This window comes from Ranitomeya variabilis, chromosome 5 (genome assembly GCF_051348905.1).
Source record: "Ranitomeya variabilis isolate aRanVar5 chromosome 5, aRanVar5.hap1, whole genome shotgun sequence".
Classification (NCBI taxonomy): domain Eukaryota; kingdom Metazoa; phylum Chordata; class Amphibia; order Anura; family Dendrobatidae; genus Ranitomeya; species Ranitomeya variabilis.
This window is the reverse complement of record NC_135236.1, coordinates 104,715,115-104,732,613: the sequence shown is the minus strand read 5'-3', so window position 1 is coordinate 104,732,613 and position 17,499 is coordinate 104,715,115. Positions and strand designations below refer to the sequence as shown.

General features: G+C 44.5%; 1 protein-coding gene across 1 annotated transcript in view; it reads right to left on the bottom strand.

The window, feature by feature from the left end:
• Nucleotides 1–17,499, bottom strand: part of TIA1 (TIA1 cytotoxic granule associated RNA binding protein) — a 47,276-nt gene that overhangs the window by 17,090 nt on the left and 12,687 nt on the right. Inside the window, exons 2-5 of the mRNA XM_077263089.1 lie at nucleotides 15,585–15,681; nucleotides 13,712–13,810; nucleotides 13,573–13,627; nucleotides 13,211–13,243 (exon numbers count right to left, since the gene is read on the bottom strand). Of these exons, the coding sequence (XP_077119204.1) occupies nucleotides 13,211–13,243; nucleotides 13,573–13,627; nucleotides 13,712–13,810; nucleotides 15,585–15,681 (284 nt within the window). The remainder of the gene's footprint in view (nucleotides 1–13,210; nucleotides 13,244–13,572; nucleotides 13,628–13,711; nucleotides 13,811–15,584; nucleotides 15,682–17,499) is intronic.

Below are 17,499 nucleotides of genomic sequence, written 5' to 3'. Positions count from 1 at the left end.
AACCTCCAAGTGCTTCACAGAAGTTTATAATGTGGAGCCGTAAAAAAAATTAATATTAATTTTCACAAAAAATGATCTTTTTGCCCCAAATTTTTTATTTTCCCAAGGGTAGCAGGATAAATTGGACCCCAAAAGTTGTTGTGCAATTTGTCCTGAGTACGCTGATACTTCATATATGGGGATAAACCACTGTTTGGGCGCATGGCAGAGCTCGGAAGGGAAGGAGCGCCATTTGACTTTTCAATGCAAAATTGGCTGGAATTGAGATCGGAACCCATGTCGTGTTTGGAGAGCCCCTGACGTGCCTAAACAGTGGAAACCCCCAGAAGTGACACCATTTTGGAAAGTAGACCCTCTAAGGAACTAATCTAGATGTGTGGTGAGCACTTTGAACCTCCAAGTGCTTCACAGAAGTTTATAATGTAGAGCCGTAAAAAAAAAATAATATTAATTTTCACAAAAAATGATATTTTTGCCCCAAATTTTTTATTTTCCCAAGGGTAGCAGGATAAATTGGACCCCAAAAGTTGTTGTGCAATTTGTCCTGAGTACGCTGATACTTCATATATGGGGATAAACCACTGTTTGGGCGCATGGCAGAGCTCGGAAGGGAAGGAGCGCCATTTGACTTTTCAATGCAAAATTGGCTGGAATTGAGATCGGAACCCATGTCGTGTTTGGAGAGCCCCTGACGTGCCTAAACAGTGGAAACCCCCAGAAGTGACACCATTTTGGAAAGTAGACCCTCTAAGGAACTAATCTAGATGTGTGGTGAGCACTTTGAACCTCCAAGTGCTTCACAGAAGTTTATAATGTAGAGCCGTAAAAAAAAATTAATATTAATTTTCACAAAAAATGATATTTTTGCCCCAAATTTTTTATTTTCCCAAGGGTAGCAGGATAAATTGGACCACAAAAGTTATTGTCCAATTTGTCCTGAGTACGCTGATACCCCATACATTGGGGGGAACCACTGTTTGGGCGCACGGCAGAGCTCGGAAGGGAAGGAGCGCCGTTTGAAATGCAGACTTAGATGGATTGGTCTGCAGGTGTCATGTTGCATTTGCAGAGCCCCTGATGTACATAAACAGTAGAAACCCCCCACAAGTGACCCCATATTGGAAACTAGACCCCCCACGGAACTTATCTAGATGTGTTGTGAGAACTTTGAACCAACAAGTGTTTCACTACAGTTTATCACGCAGAGCCATGAAAATAAATTTTTTTTTTTTTCCACGAAAATTATATTTTAGCCCCCACATTTTTATTTTCCCAAGGGTAACAGGAGAAATTGGACAACAAAAGTTGTTGTCCAATTTGTCCTGAGTACGCTGATACTTCATATATGGGGATAAACCACTGTTTGGGCGCACGGCAGAGCTCGGAAGGGAAGGAGCGCCGTTTGAAATGCAGACTTAGATGGATTGGTCTGCAGGTGTCATGTTGCATTTGCAGAGCCCCTGATGTACCTAAACAGTAGAAACCCCCCACAAGTGACCCCATATTGGAAACTAGACCCCCCACGGAACTTATCTAGATGTGTTGTGAGAACTTTGAACCCCCAAGTGCTTCACTACAGTTTATAACGCAGAGCCGCGAAAATAAAAAATATATTTTTTTCCACGAAAATTATATTTTAGCCCCCATGTTTTTATTTTCCCAAGGATAAGGCTGGTTTCACACTTGAGTTTTTTTTAAAAACGCATGTGTGAAAAAACGCATGTAATCGCGGTAAAACGCATGCGTTTTTTTAGACGCATGCGTTTTTATAGAAAAACACAAGAAAACAAGAAAAAACCAAAAAACCCTAACCCTACCTCTAACCCTACCCCTACCCCTAACCTGAAATACGTGGCACTGAAATACGTGGCACTGAAATACGTTTATATACGTATATACGTATATAAGTGCCACGATATTTCAGTGGCCACGTATATAAGTGCCACGTATATAAGTGCCACGTATATAAGTGCCACGTATTTCATGTACATGCCACGATATTTAAGTGCCACGTATTTAAGTGCCACGTATTTAAGTGCCACGTATTTAAGTGCCACGTATTTAAGTGCCACGTATTTAAGTGCCACGTATTTAAGTGCCACGTATTTAAGTGCCACGTATTTAAGTGCCACGTATTTAAGTGCCACGTATTTAAGTGCCACGTATTTCACGTAAATGCCACGATATTTCAGTGCCACGTATTTCACTGAAATACCGTGGCACTTAAATACGTGGCACTGAAATATCGTGGCACTGAAATATCGTGGCACTGAAATATCGTGGCACTGAAATATCGTGGCACTGAAATAACGTGGCACTGAAATACGTGGCACTGAAATACGTGGCACTGAAATACGTGGCACTGAAATACGTGGCACTGAAATACGTGGCACTGAAATACGTGGCACTATGACTGTCAGAAAATGTTCATTAAACGGTTAGGGATGAGTTTAGGGGTAGGGTTAGGATCCCTTTATCACCTTGATGGTGGTGGGTGACTTTTCAGTGTGTTGTGTTTTTTTTCTATAAAAACGCATGCGTTTTTAACGCAAACAAACGCGTTGAGATCGGACGCCATGTCGCGTTTGGAGAGCCCCTGATGTGCCTAAACAGTGAAAACTCCCCAATTCTAACTGACACCCTAACCCCAACCCTAACCCTAGTCCTAACCCTAGCGCTACTTTCACACTAGCGTTTTTTTGCATACGTCGCAATGCGTCGTTTTGGCGAAAAAACGCATCCTGCAAAGTCATCTGCAGGATGCGTTTTTTCCCCATAGACTAACATTAGCGACGTATTGACACACGTCGCAAGCGTCGTGCGACGGTTGCGTCGTGTTGTGGCGGACAGCCGGCAGCAACAAACGTTACATGTAACTTTTTTTGTGCCGACGGTCCACCATTTCCGACCGCGCATGCGCGGCTGGAACTCCGCCCCCACCTCCCCGCACCTCACAATGGGGCAGCGGATGCGTGGAAAAACAGCATCCGCTGCCCCCGTTGTGCGGCGCTTGCACAGTATGCGTCGGTATGTCGGGCCGACGCAGCGCGACGGCCCCGTACCGACGCTAGTGTGAAAGTAGCCTAACGGGAAAATGGAAATAAATATATTTTTTAAAATTTTATTATTTTTCCTAACTAAGGGGGTGATGAAGGGGGATTTGATTTACTTATATAGCGTTTTTTGGGCGGATTTTTATGGTTGGCAGCCGTCACACACTAAAAGACGCTTTTTATTGCAAACAATAGTTTTTGCATCACCACATTTTGAGAGCTATAATTTTTCCATATTTTGGTCCACAGAGTCATGTGAGATCTTGTTTTTTGCGGGACGAGTTGACGTTTTTGCTGGTACCATTTTCGGGTACATGACATTTTTTGATCGCTTTTTATTCCGATTTTTGGGAGGCGGAATGAACAAAAACCAGCAATTCCTGAAATTCTTTTAGGGGGTGCGTTTATACCGTTCCGCGTTTGGTAAAAAGGATAAAGCAGTTTTATTCTTCGGGTCAGTACGATTACAGCGATAACTCATTTATATAATTTTTTTATGTTTTGGCGCTTTTACACAATAAAAACTATTTAATATAAAAAATAATTGTTTTTGCATCGCTTTATTCTGAGAGCTATAACTTTTTTATTTTTCTGCTGATGATGCTGTATGGCGGCTTTTTTTTTGCGGGACAAGATGACGTTTTCAGCGGTACCATGGTTATTTATATCCGTCTTTTTGATCGCGTGTTATTCCACTTTTTGTTTGGCGGTATGAGAATAAAGCGTTGTTTTTTGCCTCGTTTTTTTTTTTTTTTTTTTACGGTGTTCACTGAAGGGGTTAACTAGTGATATAGTTTTATAGGTGGGGTTGTTACGGACGCGGCGATACTAAATATGTGTACTTTTATTGTGTGGTGTTTTTTTTATTTAGATAAAGAAATGTATTTATGGGAATATATTTATTTTTTTTTTCTTTATTTAGGATTTTTTTTTTTTTTTTTTTTTTTTTTACACATTTGGAAAAATTTTTTTTTTACTTTTTTACTTTGTCCCAGGAGGGGACATCACAGATCGGTGATCAGACCGTGTGCATAGCACTCGGTCTGATCACCGATGTGACAGGCACGTAACAGAGGCTTGCCGGCGCCTGCTATGAGGATTCTCAGCAGACGCCGGCAAGCAGGGTCATCTTATGACCCGGAAGGAGTCCCGCGGCCATCTTGGATCCGGGGACTCCTTCCAGGTCACCGGAGTAGCGCGATCTCATCGCGCTGCTCCGGTGGGAGAGCGCAGGGAGCCCCCGTCCCTGCGCGATCCCCCTCTATGCCGCTGTCACTATTGACAGCGGCATCAGAGGGGTTAAATGCCCGCGATCGGCGACAGCGCCGATCGTGGGCATTGCTGCGGGGTGTCAGCTGTCATATACAGCTGACACCCGCACCCGATCACCGCGGCGCTCAGCGCGAGACCGCGGTGATCGATGCGCCGTACTAGTACTGCGGCTGGCACTAATGCAGTGCCGGCAGCGCCGTACTAGTACGGCGCATGTCACGAAGGGGTTAAAATTCAGTATGTGATGGTATTCATTATGCAAACTAGGAGGCGGGTCAGTGAGGGATCAATGACCAGTCAGCAGTCTGCATTATCTACTATATAATTGTCTAAGGGTCACTTCCGTCCTTCTGTCTGTCTGTCCTTCTGTCTGTCTGTCCTTCTGTCTGTCTGTCCTTCTGTCTGTCTGTCCTTCTGTCTGTCCTTCTGTCTGTCTGTCTGTCCTTCTGTCTGTCTGTCTGTCCTTCTGTCTGTCTGTCTGTCCTTCTGTCTGTCTGTCTGTCCTTCTGTCTGTCCTTCTGTCTGTCTGTCTGTCCTTCTGTCTGTCTGTCTGTCCTTCTGTCTGTCTGTCCTTCTGTCTGTCTGTCTGTCCTTCTGTCTGTCCTTCTGTCTGTCTGTCTGTCCTTCTGTCTGTCTGTCCTTCTGTCTGTCTGTCCTTCTGTCTGTCTGTCCTTCTGTCTGTCTGTCCTTCTGTCTGTCTGTCTGTCACGGATATTCATTGGTCGCGGCCTCTGTCTGTCATGGAATTCCAAGTTGCTGATTGGTCGTGGCCGTTTTGCCGCGACCAATCAGCGACGGCACAGTCCGGCGGCAAAATGGCCGCTCCTTCCTCCCCGCAGTCAGCACCCGCTCCATAATCCCCTCCAGTCAGCACTCACACAGGGTTAATGGCAGCGGTAACGGACCGCGTTATGCCGCGGTGTAATGCACTCCGTTGCCGCTGCTATTAACCCTGTGTGACCAACTTTTAACTATTGATGCTACCTATGCGGCATCAATAGTTAAAAGATCTAATGTTAAAAATAATAAAAAATCGTTATATACTCACCGTCTGGCCTTTCCCGCTCCTCACGACGCTCCGGTGACTGCTCCATGCATTGCGGTCTCGCGAGATGATGACATAGCGGTCTCGCGAGGCTGCTACGTCATCATCTCGCGAGACCGCAATGCATGGAGCGGTCACCGGAACGTCGGTAACTGCTTCACCTGGATGCGGGGCCAACAGAAGGTGAGTATATAACGATTTTTTATTTTAATTATTTTTATTAACAGGGATATGATGCCCACATTGCTATATACTCCGTGGGCTGTGCTATATGCTCCGTGGGCTGTGCTATATGCTCCGTGGGCTGTGCTATATGCTCCGTGGGCTGTGCTATATGCTCCGTGGGCTGTGCTATATGCTCCGTGGGCTGTGCTATATGCTCCGTGGGCTGTGCTATATGCTCCGTGGGCTGTGCTATATACTCCGTGGGCTGTGCTATATACTCCGTGGGCTGTGCTATATACTCCGTGGGCTGTGCTATATACTCCGTGGGCTGTGCTATATACTAAGTGGCCTGTTATATACTACATGGCCGGCCGTGAACAATCAGCGACAGGCTCAGTCCGGCTGCGAATTGGCGCAGAATTTGAACCACGCTTTGCTAATTGGTCGCGGCCGGCCGAATCCTGTGTATTCAATGTATTATTCTAAAATCTTCATAAATAAACTACATACATATTCTAGAATACCCGATGCGTTAGAATCGGGCTACCATCTAGTGAATATATAATAGGAGCACCACATACCCCAAACCCACCTTAGGGCACGTGAATATCATCAACTACAAACTGAAAATAAAGATTACACAACAACCACAAGACAGATTTCATCAACCAAGGTATCATTGTAATCAGTATAACACTGTCTGTAGGTTACTGTGCACAATCCTGATGACAGGTTCACTTTAACCCCTTCATGACCCAGCCTATTTTGGCCTTAATGACCTTGCCGTTTTTTGCAATTCTGACCAGTGTCCCTTTATGAGGTAATAACTCAGGAACGCTTCAACGGATCCTAGCGATTCTGAGATTGTTTTTTCGTGACATATTGGGCTTCATGTTAGTGGTAAATTTAGGTCGATAATTTCTGAGTTTATTTGTGAAAAAAACGGAAATTTGGCGAAAATTTTGAAAATTTCGCAATTTTCACATTTTGAATTTTTATTCTGTTAAACCAGAGAGTTATGTGACACAAAATAGTTAATAAATAACGTTTCCCACATGTCTACTTTACATCAGCACAATTTTGGAAACAAATTTTTTTTTTGCTAGGAAGTTATAAGGGTTAAAATTTGACCAGTGATTTCTCATTTTTACAATAAAATTTACAAAACCATTTTTTTTAGGGACCACCTCACATTTGAAGTCATTTTGAGGATTCTATATGGCTGAAAATACCCAAAAGTGACACCATTCTAAAAACTGCACCCCTCAAGGTGCTCAAAACCACATTCAAGAAGTTTATTAACCCTTCAGGTGTTTCACAGCAGCAGAAGCAACATGGAAGTAAAAAATGAACATTTAACTTTTTAGTCACAAAAATGATCTTTTAGCAACAATTTTTTTATTTTCCCAAGGGTAAAAGGAGAAACTGGACCACGGACGTTGTTGTCCAATTTGTCCTGAGTACGCCGATACCTCATATGTGGGGGTAAACCACTGTTTGGGCGCACGGCAGGGCTCGGAAGGGAAGGAGCGCCATTTGACTTTTTGAATGGAAAATTGGCTCCAATCTTTAGCGGACACCATTTCGCGTTTGGAGAGCCCCCGTGTGCCTAAACATTGGAGCTCCCCCACAAGTGACCCCATTTTGGAAACTAGACCCCCCAAGGAACTTATCTAGAAGCATAGTGAGCACTTTAAACCCCCAGGTGCTTCACAAATTGATCCGTAAAAATGAAAAAGTACTTTTTTTTTCCCCAAAAAATTATTTTAGCCTTAATTTTTTCATTTTCACATGGGCAACAGGATAAAATGGATCCTAAATTTTGTTGGGCAATTTCTCCTGAGTACGCCGATACCTCATATGTGGGGGTAAACCACTGTTTGGGCGCACGGCAGGGCTCGGAAGGGAAGGAGCGCCATTTGACTTTTTGAATGGAAAATTAGCTCCAATCGTTAGCGGACACCATGTCGCGTTTGGAGAGCCCCTGTGTGCCTAAACATTGGAGATCCCCTACAAGTGACCCCATTTTGGAAACTAGACCCCCCCAAGGAACTTATCTAGATGCATAGTGAGCACTTATAACCCCCAGGTGCTTCACAGAAGTTTATAACGCAGAGCCGTGAAAATAAAAAATAATTTTTCTTTCCTCAAAAATGATTTTTAGCCCAGAATTTTTTATTTTCCCAAGGGTAATAGGAGAAATTGGACCCCAAATGTTGTTGTCCAGTTTGTCCTGAGTACGATGATACCCCATATGTGGGGGTAAACCACTGTTTTGGCACACGTCGGGGTTCGGAAGGGAAGTAGTGACGTTTTGAAATGCAGACTTTGATGGAATGCTCTGCGGGCGTCAGGTTGCTTTTGCAGAGCCCCTGATGTGCCTAAACAGTAGGAACTCCCCACAAGTGACTCCATTTTGGAAACTAGACCCCCAAGGGAACTTATCTAGATGTGTGGTGAGCCCTTTGAACCCCCAAGTGCTTCACAGAAGTTTATAACGCAGAGCCGTGAAAATAATAAATGTGTTTCCTTTCCTCAAAAATATTTTTTTAGCCCAGAATTTTTTATTTTTGCAAGAGTAACAGGAGAAATTGGACCCAAAAGTTGTTGTCCAGTTTCTCCTGAGTACGCTGATACCCCATATATGGGGGTAAACCACTGTTTGGGCACATGCCGGGGCTCGGAAGGGAAGTAGTGACGTTTTGGAATGCAGACTTTGATGGAATGGTCTGCGGGCGTCACATTGCATTTGCAGAGCCCCTGATGTGCCTAAACAGTAGAAACACCCCACAAGTGACCCCATTTTGGAAACTAGACCCCCGAAGGAACTTATCTAGATGTGTGGTGAGCACTTTCAACCCCCAAGTGCTTCACAGAAGTTTATAACGCAGAGCCATGAAAATAAAAAATAATTGTTCTTTCCTCAAAAATTATGTTTTAGCAAGTAATTTTTTATTTTTGAAAGGGTAACAGGAGAAATTGGACCCCAACAGTTGTTGCCCAGTTTGTCCTGAGTACGCTGGTACCCCAAATGTGGGGGTAAACCACTGTTTGGGCGCATGTCGGGGCTTGGAAGGGAGGGAGCACCATTTGACTTTTTGAACGCAAGATTGGCTGGAATCAATGGTGGCGCCATGTTACGTTTGGAGACCCCTGATGTGCCTAAACAGTGGAAACCCCTCAATTCTAACTTCAACACTAACCCCAACACACCCCTAATCCTAATCCCAACTGTAGCCATAACCCTAATCACAACCCTAACCCCAACACACCCCTAACCACAACCCTAACCGCAACACACCCGTAACCCTAATTCCAACCCTAATCCTAACCCTAATCCCAACCCTAATCCCAACCCTAATCCCAACCCTAACCACAACCCTAACCACAACTGTAACCCCAACGCACCCCTAACCCTATCCGTAACCCTAACCACAAGCCTAATCTTAACCCTATTTCCAACCCTAACCCTAAGGCTATGTGCCCACGTTGCGGATTCGTGTGAGATTTTTCCGCACGATTTTTGAAAAATCTGCAGGTAAAAGGCACTGCGTTTTACCTGCGGATTTACAGCAGATTTCCAGTGTTTTTTTGTGCGGATTTCACCTGCGGATTCCTATTGAGGAACAGGTGTAAAACGCTGCGGAATCCGCACAAAGAATTGACATGCTGCGGAAAACACAATGCAGCGTTTCTGCACAGAATTTTCCGCACCATGGGCACAGCGGATTTGGTTTTCCATAGGTGTACATGGTACTGTAAACCTGATGGAAAACTGCTACGAATTCGCAGCGGCCAATCCGCTGCGGATCCGCGGCCAATCCGCTGCGGATCCGCAGCCAAATCCGCACTGTGTGCACATGCCATAACCCTAACCCTACCCGTAACCCTAACCCTACCCCTAGTTCTAACCCTAGTTCTAACCCTAACCCTAGTGGAAAAAGAAAAAAAAAAATATTTTCTTTATTTTATTATTGTCCCTACCTATGGGGGTGATAAAGGGGGGGGTTTATTTATTATTTTTTTTATTTTGATCGCTGTGATAGAACCTACCACAGCGATCAAAATGTACTTTGTAATGAATCTGCCGGCCGGCAGATTCGGCGGGCGCACTGAGCATTTTGGAAGATGGCGGCGCCCAGAGCCTCGGTAAGTATAAGGGGGGGGGGGGGGCGTCGGAGCACGGGGGGAGCGGACAGGAGGACGGGGGAGCGGAGCACAGGACGGAGGGGACTACGGGACAGATCGTTGGCTTGGGGGGGGCGATCGGTGGGGTGGGGGGGGGGCTCACATCTGTGTTTCCAGCCATGGCCGATGATATTGCAGCATCGGCCATGGCTGGATTGTAATATTTCACCAGTTTTTTAGGTGAAATATTACAAATCATGTCCCAGGCGTCATGGGTCGGATTGGCACGGGTTTTCATGACGCCTACGTGGCGTCATGGGTCGGGAAGGGGTTAAACAAGCACTGCTAATTTCTTTTTTCTTAACTAAACCAGTGTAAATGTGTATGTAATGTAAGTGTTAAGGTATGTGCACACGTTGCGGATCTTGCTGCAGATTTGCAGCAGTTTTCCATGCGTTGTACAGTACCATGTAAACCTATGGAAAACCAAATCAGCTGTGCACATGCTGCAGAAAAAAACATGCAGAAACGCAGCGGTATATTTTCCACAGCATGTCAATTCTTTGTGCGGAATCCGCAGCATTTTACACCTATTCCATTATAGGAATTCGCAGGTGTAAAAACGCAGGCGAAATCCGCACAAAATCTATGCAAAATCTGCAGGTAAAATGCAGGCATTTCCCCTGATGAAGGAGCGTCGAGCTCCGAAACGCGCGTAGGGGTCGGACCTGGTCACCCATCCATCCTGCGCCTACTAGGTATGCATTAATGCTCGACGGCTGACATTACCATTGTTATTATGGCTGGGGCACTTGCCCAATATTTACTGTATAGAAATTGACATACATCATATGTGGCCTAATACTTTGCTATGGCAGGATTTCGTTGTTTTGGGTGATCCAGCCCACTTTCTATGGCCATTGTAGCACATATTCCCCTATTTACATTTTTTGCACCCAATTGTACAGGCTTTAATGTGATTTAATAAAGTTTATATTTTATGGGACTATATGGCGGCTTGTTCTTCTTCTTGGGTGTCCATAACTGTTGGCAGTTGGTCTCCTTACAAGTCCGCTATGCATGTTTGTTATTCTTCATCTGCATTGTGATAAAGTTTAATAATCATTATATAACATGCTTACTTCAATATCGTTTTGTTAGGTCATTTTACCTGCAGATTCTGCGGAAAAATCCGCAATGGAAGCCGCAACATGTGCACATACCCTTAACCCCTTCAAGACCCCAGCTTTTTTCGGTTTTGAGTTTTCATTTTTTGCTCCCCTCCTTCCCAGAGCCATAACTTTTTTATTTTTCTGTCAATATGGCCATATGAGGGCTTATTTTTTGCGGGACGAGTTGTACTTTTGAACGACATCATTGGTTTTAGCATGTCATGTAATAGAAAACGGGAAAAAAGTTGCAAGTGCGGTGAAATTGCAAAAAAAGTGCAATCCCACACTTGGATTTTTGTTTGGCTTTTTTGCTCGGTTCACTAAATGATAAATCTGACCTGCTATTATGATTCTCCAGGTCATTATAAGTTCATAGACACCTAACATGTCTAGGTTCTGTTTTATCTAAGTGGTGACAAAAAGTTCCAATCTTTGCTTAAAAAAACTAATTGCGCAATTTTCTGGTACCCGTAGCATCTCCATTTTTCGTGATCTGAGGTCGGTTGATGGCTTATTTTGTGTGCCGAGCTGAAGTTTTTATTGATACCATTTTGGTGCAGATACGTTCTTTTGATCGCCCATTATTACATTCTAATGCAATGTCTCGGCGACCAAAAAAAACGTAACTCTGGCACTTCAAATTTTTTTCTCGCTAAGCCGTTTAGCGATCAGGTTAATCCTTTTTTTAATTGATAGATCGGGCGATTCTGAACGCGGCGATACCAAATACGGTATGTGTAGATTTGATTTTTTTTCTTGTTTTATTTAGAATGGGGCGAAAGGGGGGCGATTTAAACTTTTATATTTTTTTTTATATTGTTTAAAACTTTTTTTTTTTTACTTTTGCCATGCTTCAATAGCCTCCCATGGGAGACTAGAAGCTGGCACAACTTAATCGGCTCTGCTACATAGGAGCGATGCTCAGATCGCTCCTATGTAGCTAAGTTACAGCACTGCTATAGGGTCCGACCACAGGGTGGCGCTCACAGCAATCCGGCATCAACAACCATAGAGGTCTTCAATAGACCTCTGGTTGTCTTGCCGACGCATAGCTGACCCCTGATCACGCGACGGGGGTCAGCGATGCGCTCATTTCCGGCCCAATGGTCGGAAGCGCTAGTAAAATGCCGCTGTCAGCTTTTGACAGCGGCATTTAACTAGTTAATAGCGGCGGGTGGATCGCGATTCCACTCGCCGCTATTGCGGGCTCATGTCAGCTGTACAAAACAGCTGACATGTCCCAGCTTTGACCGCCGGAGCCCGCATCAAAGCAGGGCATCTGACCTCCAGTCCGAGGTCAGAAAGGGGTTAATATACTCACCAGTCACAGCCTCGCCAGTATGTCAGCGCTGCTCCGGTCCACTTCTTTAATTCTGACTGGCCAGCTCACTGATCTATGTGCGAGCCAGAAGTCGCTTTTACAACGAAACCTCGATCTGATCCATCACAGACTTACACCGTAAAAGCAACATCCGGCTCACACGTGAACCGGCAAGTCAGAAAGAAAGAAGAGGAGCAGCGCAGTGCCGTAAACCAGGGAAGACAGCGATCGGTGAGTATAGTAACACACTACACTACATATTACACACATTTACAAAGGTTCTGCAAATAAAATAAAAAAAACAATTGAGAGTGCTATCTTTAAAAAGGTGAGAAATGCCCTATAAGCTAGTTTTCCCTGAATGGTAACTGAGGCATCTTAACCTTTTCTCATACGTACAGGGCGCTTTCTAATAAATAATTTACCTCCTTAATACATTGAAGTGGCTCCAAAGGTAGCGCTTAATTTCAGGTAAACCCCCAGGACAAACTCCTCTGCTTCAGTATTAGTGCGTTAATAATTAGATGATAGTCTTTCCCCTCTGTTCTTGCAGTCACTGAAATCAGATTTTCATGTCCTGCCTTCACGGGGAATGAATGCTCATACACAGCAGAAAATGGATATTGCTCAAAATAGAATTGTGAAATATAAAATCAGCATGACAATACCTTCTGCTTCAAGGACAGGCTTTATTCATGAATTAGGAATTGCGCCTCCTGGCTCCTTACAGCACCCCATAGCCTCCATAGGTTAGAGGAGCACGTGAACACCTGCTCCTTCCATAGATGCTCCACAACTGCGGTGTAATATGGCACCACACGTAGATTAATAATCCAGAGACACCAATGTTATGGCAGTGTCAGAGGTAAGCTAGGGTTACAGGACTGGCGGGGTCCACTGAACGTACTCAATGATCCCGCTGCTGCCAAAGTAACTGAGAAGAAAGTAAGCAGCTCGGGTGGGTGATGGCAGAAGAGAGGAGTGGAAAGGAAGCCTGACTTTTGCTGGCCACCCGAAAAAGACTGAATTTTTATCTGTAAGAAGACACAATTACCTTGAGAACGCAGTGTGCTGACAACCGAACTACCTGATGACAAAGATTAGATTTGTTCTTAAATATATTATAGCACAAACAACAAAACAAGTCATCTACGGCAGCGTTTCTCAACCCTCTTGTTTTCTATCAAGTGCCTCCATTCCGTTCCTTTCTCTTTTTTTTTCTTTCAATACAAGTCAATGAAGCTAGGAATGACTACCCAGGACGTTCCCTACATACAGTACTACTATGCTTGGGTTGAGAAACGCTGATCTAATCATTATCAAAGTATTGCGCTAATAAATGACAGTTCTTCAATAGCTACTTTTACTTGCTACGGTAATAATGTACGGCAGGTAGACGAGCGGAGGGAAACTTACTATTTGCGTCTTTCTTCTGGCTGCTAGGAGTGGTTGCCCAGTTGACTTTGACTTCCTATGGGAAGGAGAGGAATACAGAAAATATGGATCATCAGAAAATAATGTATCTGTAACAGAAGTATTATAGATATGAGTTTACCTTGCCCATTATTTTGCGACCGTTCATAGCAGCTAGAGATGCAGCAGCATGGCGGTGTTCAAAGAACTCCACAAAACAGTAAGGGTCGTTACCAGCAGTCTGGGGAGTAAGGAAAGAAACATTAGAAGAGGAAACCATAGAAAACCGCAGTGTTCACAGAGTGGCATGAAGCATGATTAAAGGGGTCCACCAGGACTTAGCTGCCACCAATATCACCTCGATGGGGGTCTGACCCCAGTGTCTCTGCTACTGTGGTGGCTGATGGTACACAGAGCCGAACACCTCCGCCCCCTACACTGAGCAGTGGGCATTTTCAGGCCTGCAGTTCAGCCGCCATTGAAGTGAAAGGGATTGACCATCAATGTCTACGTTCTTGACCGCTTCTGTAAGGAGAGCCTACCACGATCTTCCAGCATCAGCTCCAGCACGACAACTATACTAGTAAATATAATTATAGCAAGCATAATAACGGCCCCCGATTCTCTGGAGGCTCGAGGTGTAGGACATGATCCTTTGCAGATGGATAACAGGAAAAGATCAGGAGTGTTTGGAGAGCTCCCTGCGGAGTACACAGAGGGGTCCTGATCAGTAACCTAGAGCGGAGATTTGCTATACAAGTACCCGGAGAGCTGCTGGATGTGGCCACTAATCTCAGAGCTCACAGGGCCAAGCATCACTGAAAAACATGGCCGGTAATGAGGAAAGAGTCAAATGAAAGTCAAAGAAATGTCAAAAAATTCAGCAACTTGGCCCAAAAACCAATATGTTGGGGAGCAGCACTTAACGGCCATCTATGTTTACCCCTGGAAGAGTTGTGCACATTGATACCCATGTAACCTGCTGCACGTGGATCCACAGGGGGAGCCACCGTCTACACAATGCTGGCCACGCACCTTTGGCTTAGGTGTCTATCTCCAGTTAAAGTTTACTACAAAAAATGTTAACCCCTTAATGAACTGTTCTCAACTATTGGGCGGCACGGTGGCGCAGTGGTTAGCACAGCAGCCTTGCAGCGCTGGAGTCCTGGGTTCTAATCCCACCAAGGACACCATCTGCAAAGAGTTTGTATGTTCTCTCCGTGTTTGCGTGGGTTTCCTCCGGGTACTCCGGTTTCCTCCCACATTCCAAAGACATACTGATAGGGAATTTAGATTGTGAGCCTCATCGGGGACAGTGATGATAATGTGTGCAAACTGTAAAGCGCTGCGGAATATGTTAGCGCTATATAAAAATAAAGATTATTATTATTATAAAGATTATTAACTATTCTTGAAGAGTGCACTACTGCTCCCCAGCCTCCTGCTAGCTGGGCTCCTGAATACGAACCGTTCAGAGCAGCCCATGGGTGCGCCATGCTCTCAGAGGGTACAGGCAGGGGAGCAGTGAGGCAGGCGGGATCCAGAGGAGGACGTACAACAGAAAAGCGCTCATAAGCACGGCGCTCCTTGCCTAGGAAACGCGCAACCTCTGAGGAGGCCGGTAACCAAGGTAACGAGCAGTGAACAATAAAATGATAAGAAATCCCTACGTTTTGGAGAACACAGAATTTTTAACAAGTAAACAACAAAGTTGCTGGTCTTTACAATTTCACCCAATTATGATGCTGGTAAGTCCACGTTTGTATATTTTCACTGTGAGCACTGGGTCAGAATGTGAGTGATCTCTATGGTGAAAGCAGGGAAACATTTGCTCCAGGTCTCACATAGACCCAAGTCTCCATCACGGGTGTTGCACTCAGTCAACGTAAACTACATGGACCTACAGACAAACCATGCCTTAAGCAGGTTCACGAAAAACGATTATTCTTGAGGAGATACTCCTGTGTAGCTGACCATCCTGTACCCTTATCTACTTTGGAACGGCAGAAACTCACATCCATAATCATCTTGCAGCTTTTGCACTGACCAATCTGGCTGAACACTTGAAGAATCAGAGCCTCTGTGACATCCCGAGACAGGTTCCCTACATAGCTACAAGGAAAAAAATGGAAAATTACACACAGAATGACAAACCTTACACCTTACAACTAGCAGTCATATAATAATACATTCTACATCCCTGTATATAATCATCCAATGCTAAGGCTGGTGGACGCCAGGCCGCGGCCCCCGGAGAGCTGGAGATATGGGGTTACTCAGAACACACACAGTATCAGGGCTGGGGCAGTATACATCATAGCTACTGTGTGTAATAAGTGTGTGATCACGTCAGGTTACCCTATAAAAGCTATTACCACCATCATATAGGCCTGTCTTATTAACCTCAAAAGAATGACAGATGGATCTAAACATACACCCTGCAGTCACTGGATATGCACGATCACACAATATAATGTCACAGTAGAAAACACAAAATTATATCATGCTAGAAGAAAATCCCTTGACAGCATCAAGAAGTATTGCTATAGGGAACCTGTCATATAAAGAAACACTACAAACCTGCAGAAATGGGGTCTGTCCGGGAGAATTAAGTTCATTTCCTCCCGGCAGCAGGGCTCTCAGAACGCTATTACTTGCAGATTAACCTTTATATTTGCAGGTTGATAAGTGTTTTTTTTCTTTATTTTTACATGACAGGTTCCCTTTAAAATTAAAGCCTCAAAATACAATACCATACTCCCACAACACGTATGATAACAGCAGCAATGAACACCGTACAAAAGAAAATGATTAAAGGGAGAGTGTAAACTGAAAATTACGGTACCTATTATTTAAGGCAGTGTTCCCCGACTCCAGTCCTCAAGAGCCACCAACAGGTCATGTTTTGAGGATTTCCTTAGTATTGCACAGGTCACTGAATGCTTGCCTGTCCAGGTGATGCAATATTCACCTGTGCAATACTAAGGAAATCCTGAAAACATGACCTGTTGGTGGCTCTTGAGGACCGGACTTGGGGAACACTGATTTACGGGATCAACAGGCAGTTTATATTGATGACCTATCCTTAGAATTAGTTCTCTATATCTGATGTGTAGTGGGGTGACACCCGACCCCCCCACTGATCAGCTATTCTCAGTGAAGCTGGCAACCAAAAGGGGTCAGGTGCGGAGTGAACTACAAGCGCCATCATCTTAATAGTGGCCACAGTGCAGTACTGCAGATCCAGTCCTACTTTTGCTCTGCAGCCACTATGCCATGATGTGGCTAGATTCACAGGCTCAAACTAGTGCAGCACGGTGGCTCAGTGGTTAGCACTGCAGCCTTGCTGCGCTGGGGTACTGGGCTCAAATCCCATCAAGGACAACATCTGTTAGGAGTTTGTATATTCTCCCCGTGTTTGCGTGGGTTTCCTCCGGGTACTCCGGTTTCCTCCCACATTCCAAAGACATAGTGATAGGAAATTTAGATTGTGAGCCCCATCGGGGAACAGTGATGATAATGTATGCAAACTGTAAAGCGCTGAGGAATATGTTGGCGCTATATAAAAATAAAGATTATTATTATTATTATTATTATTAAACTGGTGAAAGGTTTTCTTTTATCCCTCTGTTCAGGTATGTAGTATTTTTTCGGACTATAAGACGCACTGGACCATAAGACGCACCCCAAATTTTGGGGTGGAAAAATTGCAAAAAATTATTATAAGATGTCGGTCCATCTTATCCGAATTTAAGGTATCTTAGGCTACTTTCACACTAGCGTTAACTGCATTACGTCGCAAATGCGTCGTTTTGCGGAAAAAACGCATCCTGCAAAAGTGCTTGCAGGATGCGTTTTTTATGCATTGACTAACATTAGCGACGCATTTGCAACGCAATGACACACGTCGCAACCGTCCTGCGACGGTTG